This window comes from Nelumbo nucifera, chromosome 5 (assembly GCF_055504915.1).
Source record: "Nelumbo nucifera cultivar China Antique chromosome 5, China Antique-T2T, whole genome shotgun sequence".
Lineage (NCBI taxonomy): Eukaryota > Viridiplantae > Streptophyta > Magnoliopsida > Proteales > Nelumbonaceae > Nelumbo > Nelumbo nucifera.
In genome coordinates this window covers 12,218,417-12,234,613 of record NC_142653.1, presented here as the reverse complement: position 1 = coordinate 12,234,613, position 16,197 = coordinate 12,218,417, and the positions used below count along the sequence as shown (strand labels likewise).

General features: G+C 38.6%; 1 protein-coding gene across 4 annotated transcripts; it reads right to left on the bottom strand.

The window, feature by feature from the left end:
* Positions 1 to 8,719: 8,719 nt before the first annotated feature.
* On the bottom strand, positions 8,720 to 16,040 carry HO2 (heme oxygenase 2). 4 transcript variants are annotated; one of them, XR_016076312.1, is made up of 5 exons: positions 15,149 to 16,040; positions 14,501 to 14,724; positions 12,785 to 12,894; positions 9,888 to 9,995; positions 9,211 to 9,226 (listed from the first exon to the last, which is right to left on the bottom strand). XR_016076312.1 is itself a non-coding variant. In XM_010270634.3 (4 exons), the coding sequence occupies exons 1-4, from the start codon at positions 15,684 to 15,686 to the stop codon at positions 9,210 to 9,212; spliced, it is 903 nt and encodes a 300-aa protein (XP_010268936.1). In that variant the 5' UTR covers positions 15,687 to 16,030; the 3' UTR covers positions 8,720 to 9,209. The 4 variants fall into 4 exon arrangements, 3 of the variants coding, with proteins under 3 accessions (XP_010268936.1, XP_010268926.1, XP_010268940.1); XM_010270634.3 differs by lacking the exon at positions 12,785 to 12,894 and having other exon boundaries at positions 8,720 to 9,226; positions 9,872 to 9,995; positions 15,149 to 16,030; XM_010270624.3 differs by lacking the exon at positions 12,785 to 12,894 and having other exon boundaries at positions 8,720 to 9,226; positions 15,149 to 15,999.
* Positions 16,041 to 16,197: the final 157 nt, after the last annotated feature.

The window sequence follows — 16,197 nt, the reverse complement described above, 5'->3', positions numbered from 1 at the left end:
GTTTTGTCATCCGATTGAATCAGACGGAATCAATTGACGGACCTCCAAACTTGATTGTTACACATTCGACGCCGAGCTCGATGTGGCCAAATGCAATCAGCGGGTGCACTCGACCAATGCACCCATGGGTGCACAGAATGCGGAATCCGTTTTCGGCTATTCTACTTCTAAACCTAAAAGGACCTTTTTCCTTTTGTTTTGTTCCAACTCCAATGTTCCGTTTGGCTTGAGGGTGTAAATATAAAAAATGTAAAATTGGTTTAATTTATAATGATAATTTTGTATTTTTTATCTTGTGATAGTAGATGCAAACATAAATCCTAAGATTGAAATTCACTTTTTCCATATATTGATGAGCTTTGAATGTAAAGAAAAAAAAAAAAAACTTGCACCCATTTTTTAAATGCATATTTTGTTCTCATTTTAAAAGCAAATACGTCTTTGTAATAAGTAAATGTTGTCATTTACATAAATACCTTATTACCAGATAAGATATTTACAAAACTGAAACAGAATGTATAAATGCATCAACCGTCACTTGCATTCTTTCCAAATGGAACCTTAAGGCTCAGTTTTAGAAGAGTACAAATATAAAATACACACAGTGAAGGAGCGAAATTCAAAGTCGGAATTGATGAAACAAATTGCACTCGTGGATGTGGGGGGCCTGTCTTGTTTTGTCAGAACTTGGAACGCGCTTCAAGGAAAAAAGAGTGAATACAAGGAGGAAAAAAGAGCGCAGTGCCGAAGAAAGGCCCGAAACGAAACAACACGCTCGTATCGTCGGGAAGCTTCTTCAATTTCAAATTCTAAAATCTACAGTCTAGAAGAAGAAACATAAGTTTAAATTCCGACCAGCACGTGAGCATGTACGGATTCTGAACAAAAATAATGTTCAGATTCATCCGAACCGTCCAATCTCTGCAATCAACTCTGGTCTTTGAAAGTCGTCTGAACGGGTTGATAATGGTGTTGGTGGTCCTGACTCCTGACTCCTGACTCCTGAATATGAATTCATCAATGAACGATGACTGGAGTGGGTCACCGGGTTCAATGTCTTAATGAGCAGAAATTCGGGTTAGGAATGCAAATGGATCGGATCAGGATGGGCATCTCAATCTCATATCAATTCGAATTCATTTAGGACGTCGAATATCCGAATCTATCTCAATTCAATTTGAATGCCCATATGTTTATAAAATTTAATAAGTTATTAAAAAGAAAAAAAGTAAAATAATTTATACAAAGAAAAGTCGATAATGGATAAGGCGATGATTCAAATTCAATCCGATTTTTAAATGAATCCTATTTATTTAATCTAATCGGATCCAAAAATTCTAAGCATGAGGATATATGAATCCGAAAAATTAAGATAGGATTTGAATTTGAATTGAATCATGATCCACTCCATTTACACCTTAGTGGGTTTTTCAAATACCGTTGACACCCCTAATGATTTGTAAGTATAATACCTCAAAAACTCAATTACTCTTTCGGTAATTTAATTGTTAGAAGATCTTTTTAAAAAGACTTATCATACGACACCTAAAGCCATCGGAATTTATGTTTAACACGTGAAAAGCTTAGGTCCATATTTCCTTGTTAAAACATTTTTATAAATAAAATATATTTTTGGTTTGTGTGAAATTCTAAAAAGAATGATCAATGGTGTTGGAATTTAAAAGAGAAAATTCTTAGCTGGCGTGGGAGTCTTATCCTAAGATTAAAAAGAAATTGAGTTTACATGTTATTCTAAATTCTGCGCAGGCTAGACTGGAATTATAAATCTAAAATGGATTTATCCATACATTTCTCTAAAAAAAGCGAAACCATCATTATCTTCATTATGAGACCCACCATGAAGGGGGGAGAGAGAGAGAGAAAGGCAACCCCATTTATTTATTGGGATTTTTATTTATGAAAGAAGAGAATGGTAGAGAACGTGTCGTATCATCTCAGCCTCTGAGTGAGGGAGAAGCCGAGAATTAAGTGAGAACCAAGGATTAAGGAAGCGACGCAAGCGGCGACATAGAAGAAACAAATCGGGGTGGGTGAGGGAGTGAGGGTAGAGTGCTAAGTGCTAACATATCCATTCCATCATTTCCATTGATGAAGTCCACTCCCACCTCTCCACCTGTCACTTGAGGCTGCCCCCGAGCTTAGAACCAGGACCCTGGATCCAGCTGCATATACACTACTGCTCCGGCCCTCCCTGGGAGGCTGGGAGTCTAAAGCAATTTCACACAGCTCTCCACTCGACCAAACAACCGCTACCTAGATCCGTTTGAAACTGGGACTTGTGTCTCTTAGCCTCTTAGGTAGGTACGGTTCAACGATTCATTGACAATACTCGGGGGGGTAGGGGTGTTACCGGAGCTGATGCAATTTACATATACTGTTCAAAATCCTGATGCAATTTATACCGTATAGTTGCCTTCCACGAGATTCGGGATCTCATATCATATCAGAGTATCAGATTAATAGTATTCAATTCAATAATGAAGATGCAATTAAACGAAACGAGATGTATGGTTGTGTTGCAATGGTCAAAATCGTACCTAGGTACCTGCCTGCCCCCTGATTAAAAAAATTAAAAAAAAAAAAAGTGGCAAAGATTCTGATTTCTGATTAGCGCCCACATGGCCATGTCAGACCACGTGTGACACTTTGATTTGATGATCGTCTGCCGACTGGAATTCCAGCAAGCTTGTTAGCTGTCGGTACCTGGAACCATACAATCCATAGTGTGGGGCCGGCGGGCTCTCCTATCTAAATCTAATTGCTAATAAATAAATGCTAACGTAAGAAAATGTACAATTGTTTTTTATTTTTTACGGCAAGAAAATGTACAGTTAAACATAAACAAGCATTTACCAATATATGCTCGACCACATGGCCCACAATACATCAAATGAATGGATCATATCATCACCATCTGAATCCAATTGTAGTAGTAAGGTTTGAGTCATTATAATTTGCAATCAAATTCAAAGCAAATCCACCATGCATGGTTCGACGAACTCCCTTACTTGTGTATGAATGTTTTCTTATATATTATATAAATATAGACAACGTCCAATCACATAAACGGTAGTCTATCTATCTAATCTTTTGATGTTAAAGGGAGGACTGGGTTTCTTTGTTGGCATTTAATTATGTTTCTTAGCTTGACAATGGAACACCCCTTCATGGCTTCATTGACAAGTAAAAGAAATTGCTCAAACATACGAAAGCTAAAAACTAGTTGAGAAAAACCACGGTCCAATTGGCAATTGGGTCAAGTAAAGAGCTTTCCCACACGAATGACGACGAATCCACACATTTCATATAAAGCCGAAAGATCTTTGTGGCCCCCACCCCTTCCACATCTGACACTCCTGCAGACTGCCCCATCCATCACATAACAGTCCATATTTACCGGTTCGCATCTCCGCCCCACACAATGCACGCGGTGGGGCGGGCAAACTGCGAGTTTATCCCATATTCCCGCCCCTGCCCTGAACCTCGAATCGGAGTCTCTGACCCCGTTTTAGCCCGAGATCGGATCTCTGCCTCCATCTTCGGTACCGGTGATCGCTCCGGTCACCAGGTAGACTCCCAGACGGCCAGACCCCATACTCCTTAGCTTAGAGCTTCCTATCCACTTTACTCCAATATTGGACCGGAAACGACCACCAGGATTTAGGAAGCAGGAAACCGTTGTTTTGTCCACTTCGGCCTGGCCCTGGTGCCTGCCCACTCTTCTCTTTCTATATTTCGAGACTTTCTCCTCTCAGACAATTCTCTTTTTTCTCTCTACTCGTTCGTTCGTTGGTTTCGTGCATATTAATATACGCAGTAGACAGTACAAAGAAGAAGCATTCAATCCAATACAAACTTACCTCTTCATTTAATTTAGACCTCTCCTTCTCTCACCACCCATCTCTATATGTATATGTCAGACACTCATACCCCTCCTCGTTCTTCTTCTGTGTATACGCCAATGCCTGCCGAGCCATCTCTCCTCCTCTTTCTCGTCCTCATTATTTCCGCCCATGGCCATGGCGACGGCGCCGTCCCCTCTCCGTCGTCAACCGACGAATAATGTAATTATAATTTGTTGAACCAAGCGAGTGTCAAAGATGAATAATGTAATTATAATTCGGTAGTGTTTATCAATAAAACCATTACTATTTCAGAAATTGGGTTCTTATTCCTTTATTTTTCAAAAAAAAAAGGAGGAAACCTTTAGAAGAGGCAGAATTTGAAAAAGAAATGGTTGATGAGGTTGTATCTCTCTGCTTGTTATTTCCCAGTTCCACCGAGAACATATGGTACTAATTCCTCTATTGCCGACAGGAGGTGCTGAGCCTCAACCTTAGCCTAGTAGTAGAAAATACACCGGCACTAGCAGCCACGGAACAACCAGTCAAATCACAATTTCAGGTTAGTGTGGAGTCTAGAGTGTGTGAGGAGGATATATATTATGCATTAATCATATATTGTTGTACGCAACTAACTGATATTGGCTTGCACTGACGCCTCAACAAGTTGTTCATAACAGAAGAGACGACCACTTCGACTGCGTGGAGACATCCCTTGCGAATGTTCATTCGTTAGGATACAACATTTTGTTAATCGTGGCATTGTGTTTCCATTCTGTATTCCAAGGCATCGCAATCGGGGTTGCAGAGACAAAGGCCGATGCTTGGAGAGCTTTATGGACGGTCAGCCTACACAAAATATTTGCAACTGCTGGCATGGGAATAGCCCTGCTGCGGATGATCCCTGATCGCCCTCTCTCATCATGTGTAGCGTATGCATTTGCCTTTGCTATATCAAGCCCTAGTGGGGTGGTCATTGGGATTGTTATAGATTCCACAACATGGGGCGTTGTGGCAGATTGGACATATGACGTATCCATGGGACTGGCTAGTGGTGTATTCATCTATATCTGCGTCAACCACATGCTGTCCAGGGGTTACACGTGTACATCTTAGAGTCAGAGATAGAGGCAGAGGTAGGGCGAATCGTCATTCTGCAATTTCCTAGCCATGTTGTTTGGCGCCGGGGTGATCGCCGTGGTGATGATCTAGGACACAGTCCATCGACACTAGCTAGTGAGAGTTTCAATTACCTGCCACCACCTCTGTTTTTTTTTTTTTTTTTTTTTCAATTAGGTGAGACTAGCCAGTGTAGCTCCAATCTCTGTTTTTCAATCTGGGACACAACTACAACGAGGATTGGAGCTTACCTAGTGACCGAAGCGATCATCGGTGCCGGAGATGGGGGTAGAGATTCGAGCTTGGGCTATAACAGGGGTTAGAGCCTCCAATTTGAGGTTCAGGGGGCAGGAATATGGGAGAAGCTCGCACTTTGACATTTTGAGATCATTTTGGGGCTAACGGGCAGGGCTAACATCCGTCTTGTTAGCCCTGCATGGGGGAATGCCCCACTACGTGCGGCTGGACAGGTGTCAGTTGCACGTTATGTGGGGCAAGGCACGGTGGGGTGGAGATGCAAACTCCCAGCCATATGCCCACCTTGTACTAGTAGCAAAGTTCAAAATATTGATACACCCGATACTCCGATAGGGGCATATCGGGTGATATCGATACTTTTTTTTAATTTTTTCAAAACCGGTTCAGGGGAGGCGATTTAAGGCTCATCCACCCTCTGAACCAGTCAGAACCCTGATACACCCACTATAAGAGCATATCGAGAAGGTCCCGGAATGATACGTATCGGCCGATACGTGTCGATACTTTGAACTTTGATTGGTAGTCTTTCCAACTGACTGGCCCTTATAGTGAGGGAGAAATACACGAAATGGAGGAGGATCAAATAGGGGAGGTAGCACTTGAAACTGTTTCTCCTCCACCCTATTCTCCCCCTGAGGAGAAACAGAAAAAAAAAAATCACTCTTAAAAAAAGACACATCCATAGAAACATAGTATTTTTGAGAAACAGGGTCAAAACAACGGTAAACATTTTGAGAAAAAGGTTAGCCCAAGAATACACAAGGAAGAGCACAAAGGTCAAGTTTACCATGAATAGTAGACAAGTTTTGAACAAAACAACGACAACCAAACATACAAATGGGAATAAAAAAGATAGGAGCTTTAAGGAATAGGAGCTGATAAAGCGCCTTGTACCCTAACACATGAGATGGCATACGATTGATGAGATAGGTAGCACAAAACACATCATCCAACTAAAAACATTTTGGAACACTTGTATGAATGAATAACCTATGAGCCACTTCAAGTAGATGATAGTTTTTTCTTTCTTCAATGCCATTTTGTTGGAGAGTTTTGGCACAAGAGCTATAGTGGATAGACCCACACAAAGCAAAAAACTCCATGAGATCACTGTGGAAGTAATCCTTGGTATTGTCAGATTAGAAAATTTGGATCTTTGTCTAAAATTGAGTGAATATCATGTGTTGAAAATCTTTTACAATCTTTAGTACTTCATCCCCGAACCGCATGGGATACACCCATATATATCTAGAATAGTCATCAATATAAGTAATGAAATATTTATAGCTAAGTTCATATGGTAAAGTAACAGAGCCCCATACATTAGAATAAACAATATGGAAAGGAAAATTGGATTTATTATTTCTTAAAGATAAATGATTTTCACAATATTTGCTCAACAGACAAGTTTGACATTTGAATATAAATTCAAAAAGAAGGGATATGGTTCCTTGACTAACTGTGGTGAAAAAAGAACCATTAACTAATCTCACTTTGTCCCTACCTAATAAAAAATGATAGGGTTGAAAACAATTTGACTTATCCGTTATATGGTTTTAGGCTCTAGAATCAATTATCCAAGAAGAATCAGATGAATGGGAAGACACATGGAAAGTGGTGGCAGAATTACCATTACTTGAAGTAGATGCAAAAGAAGTCGAAACAGAATCTATCTGGCGGATTGCTCTTCCATAAAGATTCAAGTGGTCACAGAAAGAATTAATGATATCTTCCTAAAGATCAACAACGGATGGGCAGTCCTAGTCGATAGTAGTAGATGACTAAGGTGCCTGAGAGGCCAGGTTTGCTGTATTGAACTTTTTCTGATTCGGTTGTCCCAACTTTTTATTCTGGTCTGATTTCTTACACAACTCCTAAGCCCACTTTGGCTTTCCATGGAGGTCCCAACAAGTATTTCGAGTATGTTTGCCCTTCTAGCAATGAGTGCACTATAATTTATCCTTATCATCCACTCTCTTCTAAAAGTCAACATTCTTAAAGGAATTATTGCCTTCTACACCCACACTCCCTTTATCCACTAAGGCAATCTGCTCCCCCTTTGAGCTATTCATCACACTCTACATGCTCTCTTCGGATTGTACTAGAGCATTCACTTCTTCAAATGAAAGAAGATCTTTACTTCCTAATATCTAAACTCTAAGGGACTCGTATACAAGGCTCGGCCCCAAGAGGAAGGCAAAGACCTGTTGTTGGGAAGCCATAAACTTGAATGCCTTAACATTAGCATCATACTTCTAATCAATGTTTTGATAATGATCTAATTCTTTCCATATTGAAGTCAAATCTGAATAGTAGTATGAGATAGTCCTCTCCCCCTACTTACAAGTAGAAGAGGCAGTTTGCAACTAGTATATTTTGGCATAAAACTCATGTTAAGTCCCACACTCACTCCACCTTGATTGGAGGACCTACTAGACAGGATAGAATCTTCAAAAGACATGTTATAAGATTTAGGTTCACAAATCAGTTCAATTCAAAATCAGTCACAGTTCAACCACAATTCATTCACAATTCAGTTCAGCCACAGTTCAATCTCCAATTCAGTTCAGTCAAGAATAAATTATAGGGATACCACACATATAGGAAAAACTTGCTTGCACACTGCTGAAAGACACTTCAGAGACAAAAAGAGGGCAACTCTGAAGCTAGGCTGACTTTGCATGTACCCTTTCATCACTTTTCTTGGATAGCCGACTACTGTCTTACAGTTACAGGTCATTTAGACCTACACCACCCAATTACCTGGGTACAAAAAAAAATCAGGATCACACGATTCACAGTTCAAAGAGAACATAGCAGTTTCAGGTCATCTAGACCTCCAAAACCCACTTACCTAGGTACAAGAGAGGATCACACAATTCACAGAAGAAGAAAGATATGTCTTCACAGCACCAGAGTTCCCTTCCTTTAAGGGTTTATTGGCACACGACCAAGGAAGAAGAGAAGAGGACTAGTAGAACCCCCTTCAGATCAGTCTGATCTACTTCTTGATCAGATTCATCCACAGCAAGGTGAAGTAAAAAAAGGAAGGATTGAGAAGACTTATTCACTCTTTCTAACCTCAGAATACCCGCTATGGTACCATGTTTTTGTTTTCCATGTTAAAGATATCAGAGAAGGAGAAGAAGAGAAGAGGAAGGGAGAAGAGAAAAATTTGAGATTCAAATCACATAGCTAGCGGCACCAGCTATTAGCTTTTATATTAGGGCAACCCAACTAATAATAAAAATAAGTAGAATTACAAGAGTGCCCCCTACGGATATATATACACACACACTATATATGTGTGTGTGTATTGTTTTTAACTCAGTTTGGAAGGAGTATAAATGCAAATATGTAAAGTGCAAATACATATAAAATATAAGGTTTTGCACTCTACATATTTGCATTTGTACTCCTTCCAAACTGAGCCTAACTACAAAATATAGAAGCAGTACAAAAGGTTTGTGCTATATTTAAGACTTGGTGATAAGGAAAAAGTGCAAGGAATTTCCTGCACTATCCCTAGTTGCCACGATGAATTAAGATCATACCTTTTTGGAAAATCTCCCAACTACATGACCAAATCTGTCTTTGTTTTCAATCCAGTGATCATTTCTATGGTCCTCTAATCCTTTTCTTTGCATTTTTTCACAGTTTTGGATTGTTCAATTAGGATGACAACAGGGCACTGAATCTTGAACTGGCAATCTTTGTAGTTGCAACAACATTGACAATGGTTTTCAAAACACTGATGACAATGCAAGATGTATCTCAGTCCCTCTTTCCTTGGTCCATAAGAGGGGACTTGCTGAAAGATCCTTCAAAATAATGAGAATCGGCTGTTAGCTTGCACCTGGAAAAACTTGAAATCTCTAGAATATAGCGCTCTGTTATAAAATGATCAAGCGGACTATCTGCCCCGAGAAACGGAAAGACTTTGCTGCCTCTTTCAAGCATTTGTTCTTATCATCTCGTGACCAATGCTGCAATATGACAAATTCTAAGAACGCAAAAGAAAAATCCAATAACAAAGTTTTTTAGCAACATGCCAATGCTAGGTGTGTCCATGAAAAACCAAAAAACCAAACCGGAAAATGTGGTTAACCGAACCGATCGGTTAGGTTTCAGTTTGGTATTTTTGAAAAACCAAAGGATCGGTTTGGTTTTCGGTTGCCCTAGAAAAAACTGACGATTAACCGAACCGACCGGTATATATATTTATATTTATATTTTAAACATATGCCATATATTATATTTATAATAATCTATTTATAAATATACTATATATATTATATATTTTTATAATATTTATAATATATTATATATCATTTATTATTTATAATATAATATTATACATATATTTATATAATATATATTATGAATTTAAAAAACTGAAAAACTGAAGAACCGAACCGGTTAAAAACCAAAACCGACAGACTGGTTAACCGGTGGTATCGCTTTGGAGAAACTGAAAAACCGGTAGGATTGGTTTGGTTTGCAAAAAGTGTCCAAGGTTCGGTTAACCGAACTGTGGACACCCCTAGCCAATGCATCTTAAATTTACTTATCTTTTATGAATAACCACAATGAAATAATTCAATGATTGTGATAAGTCAGATCCACGTAACTGTCCAAGGCCTTTACCTCTCCAAGCTTGTTCAGCTTATCCCTGACACCTTTCAACAACTCTTGTGCATCCCCTTCCCATCTGAAAAACTTCAATTCCCTCCCTTCCAGAAGCTTCTCTGAAACCTACAAGCAACAATGCAGAAAGAATGGGTATATGTTTCCTTGTACATACAGAAACCATGTCTCCTACCTAACATTTTGAGCTATGGGATGGTTGGAGTTGTAGCATAGAGTCTTCAGAAATGTTCATGGCCGAATAGACACAAACTAGATAATCAGATTAGATATGGTGAAAGCATTGGGAGTAAGGGCAGGAGGAGCAGCACATTCAACATTAACATGACAGGCAATATCCATGACCCTTTATCAGAGTTACTTTTTAACCAAATCCAGTTGTACATGCATAAGATATTTTAGTTTACCTTTTTCTTTGACATGGTTGCATATTTAAACCTCTACTCAAGATAGACTGAAGGAACAGTCTTTAAACCAGTAAAACAGATGACTCTTTTCCAGTTTACCTCTATCATAATCATATATTTCTAGAGAAAGACAAAATAGGTGTTAAGCTATGTAAGAGCACCATTTCATTTCCTGAAAGTTGGTTCTGCTGGAGAATATGTTGCATTCTTGTCTAGGACACATACCAAACTTTTCCATTAAAAGATTCCATTTCAGGTATTTGGAAATCAACAAATAAGAGGCAAAATATTAGGTCATCAGAAGCCAATAGAGTGCGATGGATGTTATGTTGTATTCTTATGCATACTTAACTTTTCCATTAGACGGATATATTTCAGGTAACCAGAATTCAGCAAGGAATAAAACAAATATCGGTGTTCAACAACAACAAGCTTTGATTTATCAAGGTATCTAAATTGCATGATTTGGTCTTTCACTCATGAGACCTGGACCTTTAATACTTGCAGAGTAGTTATCAACATAGTAGAGACAAATGTTGAATATACTTGAACTATGTGTAAATATGAAAAGGCATGCTTATATGGCTGTGCCTTTGGAATGTGACCAAGATATAATAAATCACTTTCTCCAATTCAGAGTTACCATGGATTGTCTGTGCACCCTATTTTGGACATGCATCCAATACAAAATGTTTTTTGATTAGCAGTTATACTCATCTCAATTCAACAAAACCTTATCCAAACTGATCAATAACAAAGCTTTAATCTTGACTATTTGGGGTTGGCTACACAAATCCTGTCCCACCATTGTGCTCCATCAAAAGCCATGTTTTTTTTTTGTTAAATTATAAGTCCTTAAATCATTTTTTATCACTTTTATTCTATCACACCTTTTTTTTTGGTATTCTCCTTACTCTTTAAGAGCCTATACTTGCACCAAGTCATTCCTTCAATACTACAGTCACTGATCATCTATGCACAGGATTAAACCATCTCAATCAACTTTTCCTCTTCTTGCCACTAATTGGAGCTACTCCTAAGTCCTTTCTAAGGTGCTCATTTTTTGTTCTGTCCTTTCCTGTCTTCTCACCCATCATTCTCAGCATTCCAACTGATCAGGATGAGTAACTATACCGATTTAAATATGATTTGAGTCATATATAGTGTACATGCACTTGCGTTCATTATTATTTACCTTGGAAAATACCATAATTAGACAATGAAACTTATTGTATAAAATACCTGAGTTACTCCTAAGTCCTTTCTAAGGTGCTCATTTTTTATTCTGTCCTTTCCAGCCTTCTCACTCATCAATCTCAATATTCCAACTGATCAGGATCAGTAACTATCACAATTTAAATATGATTTGAGTCATATATAGCATACATGCACTTGCATTCATTATTATTTACCTTGGAAAACACCATAATTAGACAATTAAACTTCTTGAATAAAATACCTGAGTTATTGGAAATCGAAATCCTTTTAGGTTCACAGTTTTTGTGTTGCAAGTTCATTATTGCAATAGGATATGGCACTTGACAGAGTGGAATGGAAAAACATGATTTTTGTAGCCTTTCTCATATGGTTGGGATAAGGCCTTCTTGAGTGTGAGTTGAAGTCCACTACTGCAATCTTTTTACTTTTTTTTTCCAAATGGTGATTTAAGCACATCTCATTATTTATAGAGAAGGCATACCTCTAATCATTAATCAAAAAGCACATGCATTAAAAGACAAAAACAACCCATGATTTGAATTGTCATAACTGGGGGTGGTTTCTTTACCTTTTTAACAAGGATGTGGATTATTAAAAATGAGATGTGCCGAATCAGTCCCTTTTTTTACAGGGCATCAACAATTGAAGACATTTTGACTATCAAAAATAGTGTGTGTTCTTTTATGGAGATTAAATACTTACTATTAAATGTGAATTGTCTGTGATTAGTGAGTGCATCCACTCCTTACAAAAGTCAAAAGTTGTATGGCTTGATAGTTTTTGACTCCTAGGAAATACAAAAATACCCATGCTTAACACCTCAATTGAGGGACTCTTTAGTAATACAATTATACCACTTATCAAAAATAAATAAATAAATAAATAAACAGTTGATGACACCATGAGTTTTGAGAGTTAGATAAGATGCTGGCACATTTGAATATATTGCCATCACTTGTCGGTTGTCATTGAGCTTGCCTGATGGATTAGATATCTTCACATTGCTCTGTCAATGTTTGTGAACTTTGCCAAACACAAAACTTGTTGATAATGAAAAAAATCCGACTTTTCTTGAACAGAATGATTTTAGGGTTCAAATATTTTGTTGGTTTTCTCAATACTAGATACTTATGTATTTTACAAACAAAAAAAGATACTTTTATGTGGTAGGCTCACAGGCTGCCTAGGGTGGATCAACTTAACAAACCTGAAGGTGTGAGCTAATCTAGAAGGAAATCAAGAAAAGAAAAAAAAAATGAAAAAGGCCATTACCTCCAGCCACCCCAGGTATTGGAAGGGCCTGTATGCAGACCAAGTCTCTAGTTGGACCAAGCAATGACCCCTTGGATCAAGAAAAGATCACCTTTATAAACTGGAAGAATCTGCAAATCAAGTCTCTTGGGATTTCAGTATCAAGATGATCAAAATAAGAAACCTAGGAGCCTACATGGGAAATGATTCTGGTTTTTCTTTTCTTTTCTTTTTCTTTTTTTTTTTATGTCAAGAACCACTGTCTATACCATTCATTTATCAAAAGGACTGTCATTTCCCATAGATATCTAAGGTTATTGCCTCCTTTTTTGTTTGTTTTGGCGATGTGAGAAATGTAAGTAGATCCAAAAATAAATTAAAATTCTAGAAGGTCTTCTGTTGGTAATAACTCTCCTCTTGTCACACTTTCTTGTTTCAAGTTATGCTACCTTTTTTTTCCTCAGGTATCCCTTGTGAATTGTGATTCCCATTTTTCTGAGTGGTTCAAGGGAATGGTAGGTCTTGATGCCTCTTCTCTGTTTGATGAGTCATTAAAGATGCATGTGCCTCAGAGATCATATGTGGAGGGAGTGACTTGTTGAAATAAATAGGATACTTTTATCCAAAATCAATCCCTTTTATTATGTGTTCTAAGGTGACAAATCATTTAATTTCCTTCACTCCTGAGTTTGGGAATCTGCACTGCCTCCTAGAGTTAAACCTAGGGGTGCAAATCTGGTACCAGACCTGAAGAACTTACACAGCATTGGACCTGGAACCTTGGGCCAAGTCCATTCAAATTTTAGAAAATGCTCAACCCAAGTCCACTCAAGTTGCAGCCTGAGTTAAAGTATGTGGGGAATTTGCAGATTAGAAGGTGAATAGCTTTTTTTTATGAATATTAGAAGGTGAATAGTTATGACAAGCACAAAAAAATGATTAAACAATTGGAATCATCCAATAGAAAGCTAGTCTTTTAGAGAACTTTGGATATCTTGAACAATTCCTAGTGAAATGCAGAAATGTTCTTCTTGTTGAGGAAGGGAAGCAAGCTTTACAGAAATGTTTCACTACATTTAATGGGTATTTTGAGAGGAGAAATATTTGATGGCATTTGTGTGACAGGCTTCCACCCTAGCTATCACTCATTGAAAAGGATTACCACAAGGGTTTTGGTGTTTCCATTGCAAACCTTCTTAAAGGCATCTCATTACATGGTGTTCACTGGGATTCATATAATTTGTTTTATTGGTTAGATTTATATACTTGTTTTTGGTGTTGTCTTCCTATTGAAATGATCTTGAGACCTTGAACCGAACCTGATGTGTGCTATTAAGATTAACTTCAATGGTTTTTGAGTTGGCAACTAATGAGTCAAGCATCTAACATCTGAGGTGCTTCCAGAGGATGAGAGTGCACAATCCTATTTACCTTCACTAGCCTAGTGACAGGTAGAGACTTGAAGATGACATCATATCCCTTTTATAGAATCACCTCCAACCCTTCCCCTCTCCTATCTTTACCAGTTAGGTGCATTATCCACTTGGAGACGTGTAGATCTTGCTTTTGGTCTTCCAAATAACATTTTATTCTCTAAGGTTCTAGACATGCCATGGAATAGTAAAATTACAAGTGTTGAACAAAACAAAATATATGCGTTTCAGATTGTACACTTAAAATCACCACATGCATGTACTGTTGAAACATGGGGACCAAATGTTAGTTTCAGAAACACACCTGTTTGGTTATCACTTGACCACCAGCTATATGTGCGAAATATATGTTATAGAAGTGGCATAGGAACAAAGGGGCACTCTTCTCAGCAAGCTCCTCTAGGTATTTCGCATAGGAAACTCCAGGAGTACCAGGTTGCGGAATGGCAATGTCCTGATGGCTGAACCACTCTAGATCTTTTAAAAGACCTTCTGTGCGCTCCAGTCCAGTTTTTCTGAAGTGAGCATCTGTAGGAATGGGTAGCCACATAAACTTTCAGTGAGTTCACTGTCACCATTCTAATGGCTAAAAGAAGCAAGAGTAACAGTTGAAGTGAAGTAGAACTGGTTCCTTCATCCCGTAGAAAGCAGGAAAATAAGCCAAAATGGGGTACGTGCAACAGTATCACACCATGGCGAGGACCTTGCATATGTATATTCGAAATTCCATGTTCATGCATTGACTATTTTTCGTTTTCTGAATTTTCTAAAATCCAGAAATCTCTTTTCTGAATTCAACACCGAGTAGGCTGAATTCAGTTTCCTCCGCCAATAAGAAGGAAAATAGAAAGAGGAATGACTTCAATGCCAAGTAAGGAAATACAAAAGCACTTGCAAGAAGAGGTAAAAGAAGTGAACTAGTGAATGTAGAGAAGGGACAAGGGAAACTCACAAGCAACATGGTCGGATTCGTCGACAATGCGGTCGAGGGTTTGGAAGACGAGTTTGCTATCGACCAGGTACTTGAGGAATCCTTCCATGCTGGGCTGCCAAGTATCCCCCCTATCATCTGGTGAAGATTCTGAGGAAGAGTCCTCATCACAATTCGTATCATCGTCGTTGCCATTGCTACTATTCTTCTTCTTGGCGTCATCGTTACGGAGCTTCATGGCGACAAACCTCATCTCTTCAACGATGCCCTTGCTCTCTCCTGGATACTGTTTTCTGTATCTTTTCCTCTTGCGCAAAATTGGAGCTGGTGTCGCCGTCGTCGTCGTAGCAGTAGAAGTGGAATTAATAGAAAAATTAGAGCAACAAAAGACGAGGAACCCATTTCCATTTCTGCTTCTTGGGTTCTTCGCTATTGTCTCCTGAAATTGTAATCCCGCTTCATATGGAAACGAAACGAAACGTGACGAGGAATTACGAAAACATACTCCTGTTACGGCTGATAATGTCGTTGCTGTTGCTGGAGAGGCAGAGAACAGCATCCTCTTCCCTTTCTCTCTCTCTGAATTCGCTCTTTCTTAAAATGGAAAGCTTCCTTCAGGTTCAGGCTTCAACCAAGATTAGACTCCGACCGGATTACACCCTAGCAGAGCTGAACAGTGAACAGGACGACCACAATACTAGACTTTAGCCGACGAGTTATTAGATAGAAATTAAACAGTCCTCCACAAAACAAAGAAATATCTCGAAGAGAGATGCTAACGTCACGGGCCTCACGGCAAGTCGACAACGACATTCCACAATTTAAGGTTCATATCTTAAGAGTTTAAAACCCATCATTTTTAACGACGGTCGACATAAGCCGTAATTTCGGTCGGTCCCATAACTTTTTTTTTGGTAATTCAAAATACACGAGTCCATTCGGAAAGAAACACAAACAAACAACAGCAACAGCAACTAAGAAACAGAACCAGAAGAAACCACATCGGGGACAAAATCTAAATCTCGAAGAAGCCATCAAGGAGGGGAAGTCCATTCAGCTTCCAAACCTGC

Coding starts and splice junctions, on each gene's coding strand:
- HO2 (XM_010270624.3), bottom strand. CDS start 15,686: ATGCTGTTCTCTGCCTCTCCAGCAACAGCAACGACATTATCAGCCGTA. Junction 14,725..15,148: donor CGAATCCGACCATGTTGCTT/GTGAGTTTCCCT, acceptor CCATTCCTACAG/ATGCTCACTTCAGAAAAACT. Junction 9,227..9,887: donor AGCTGAACAAGCTTGGAGAG/GTAAAGGCCTTG, acceptor GTCATATTGCAG/CATTGGTCACGAGATGATAA.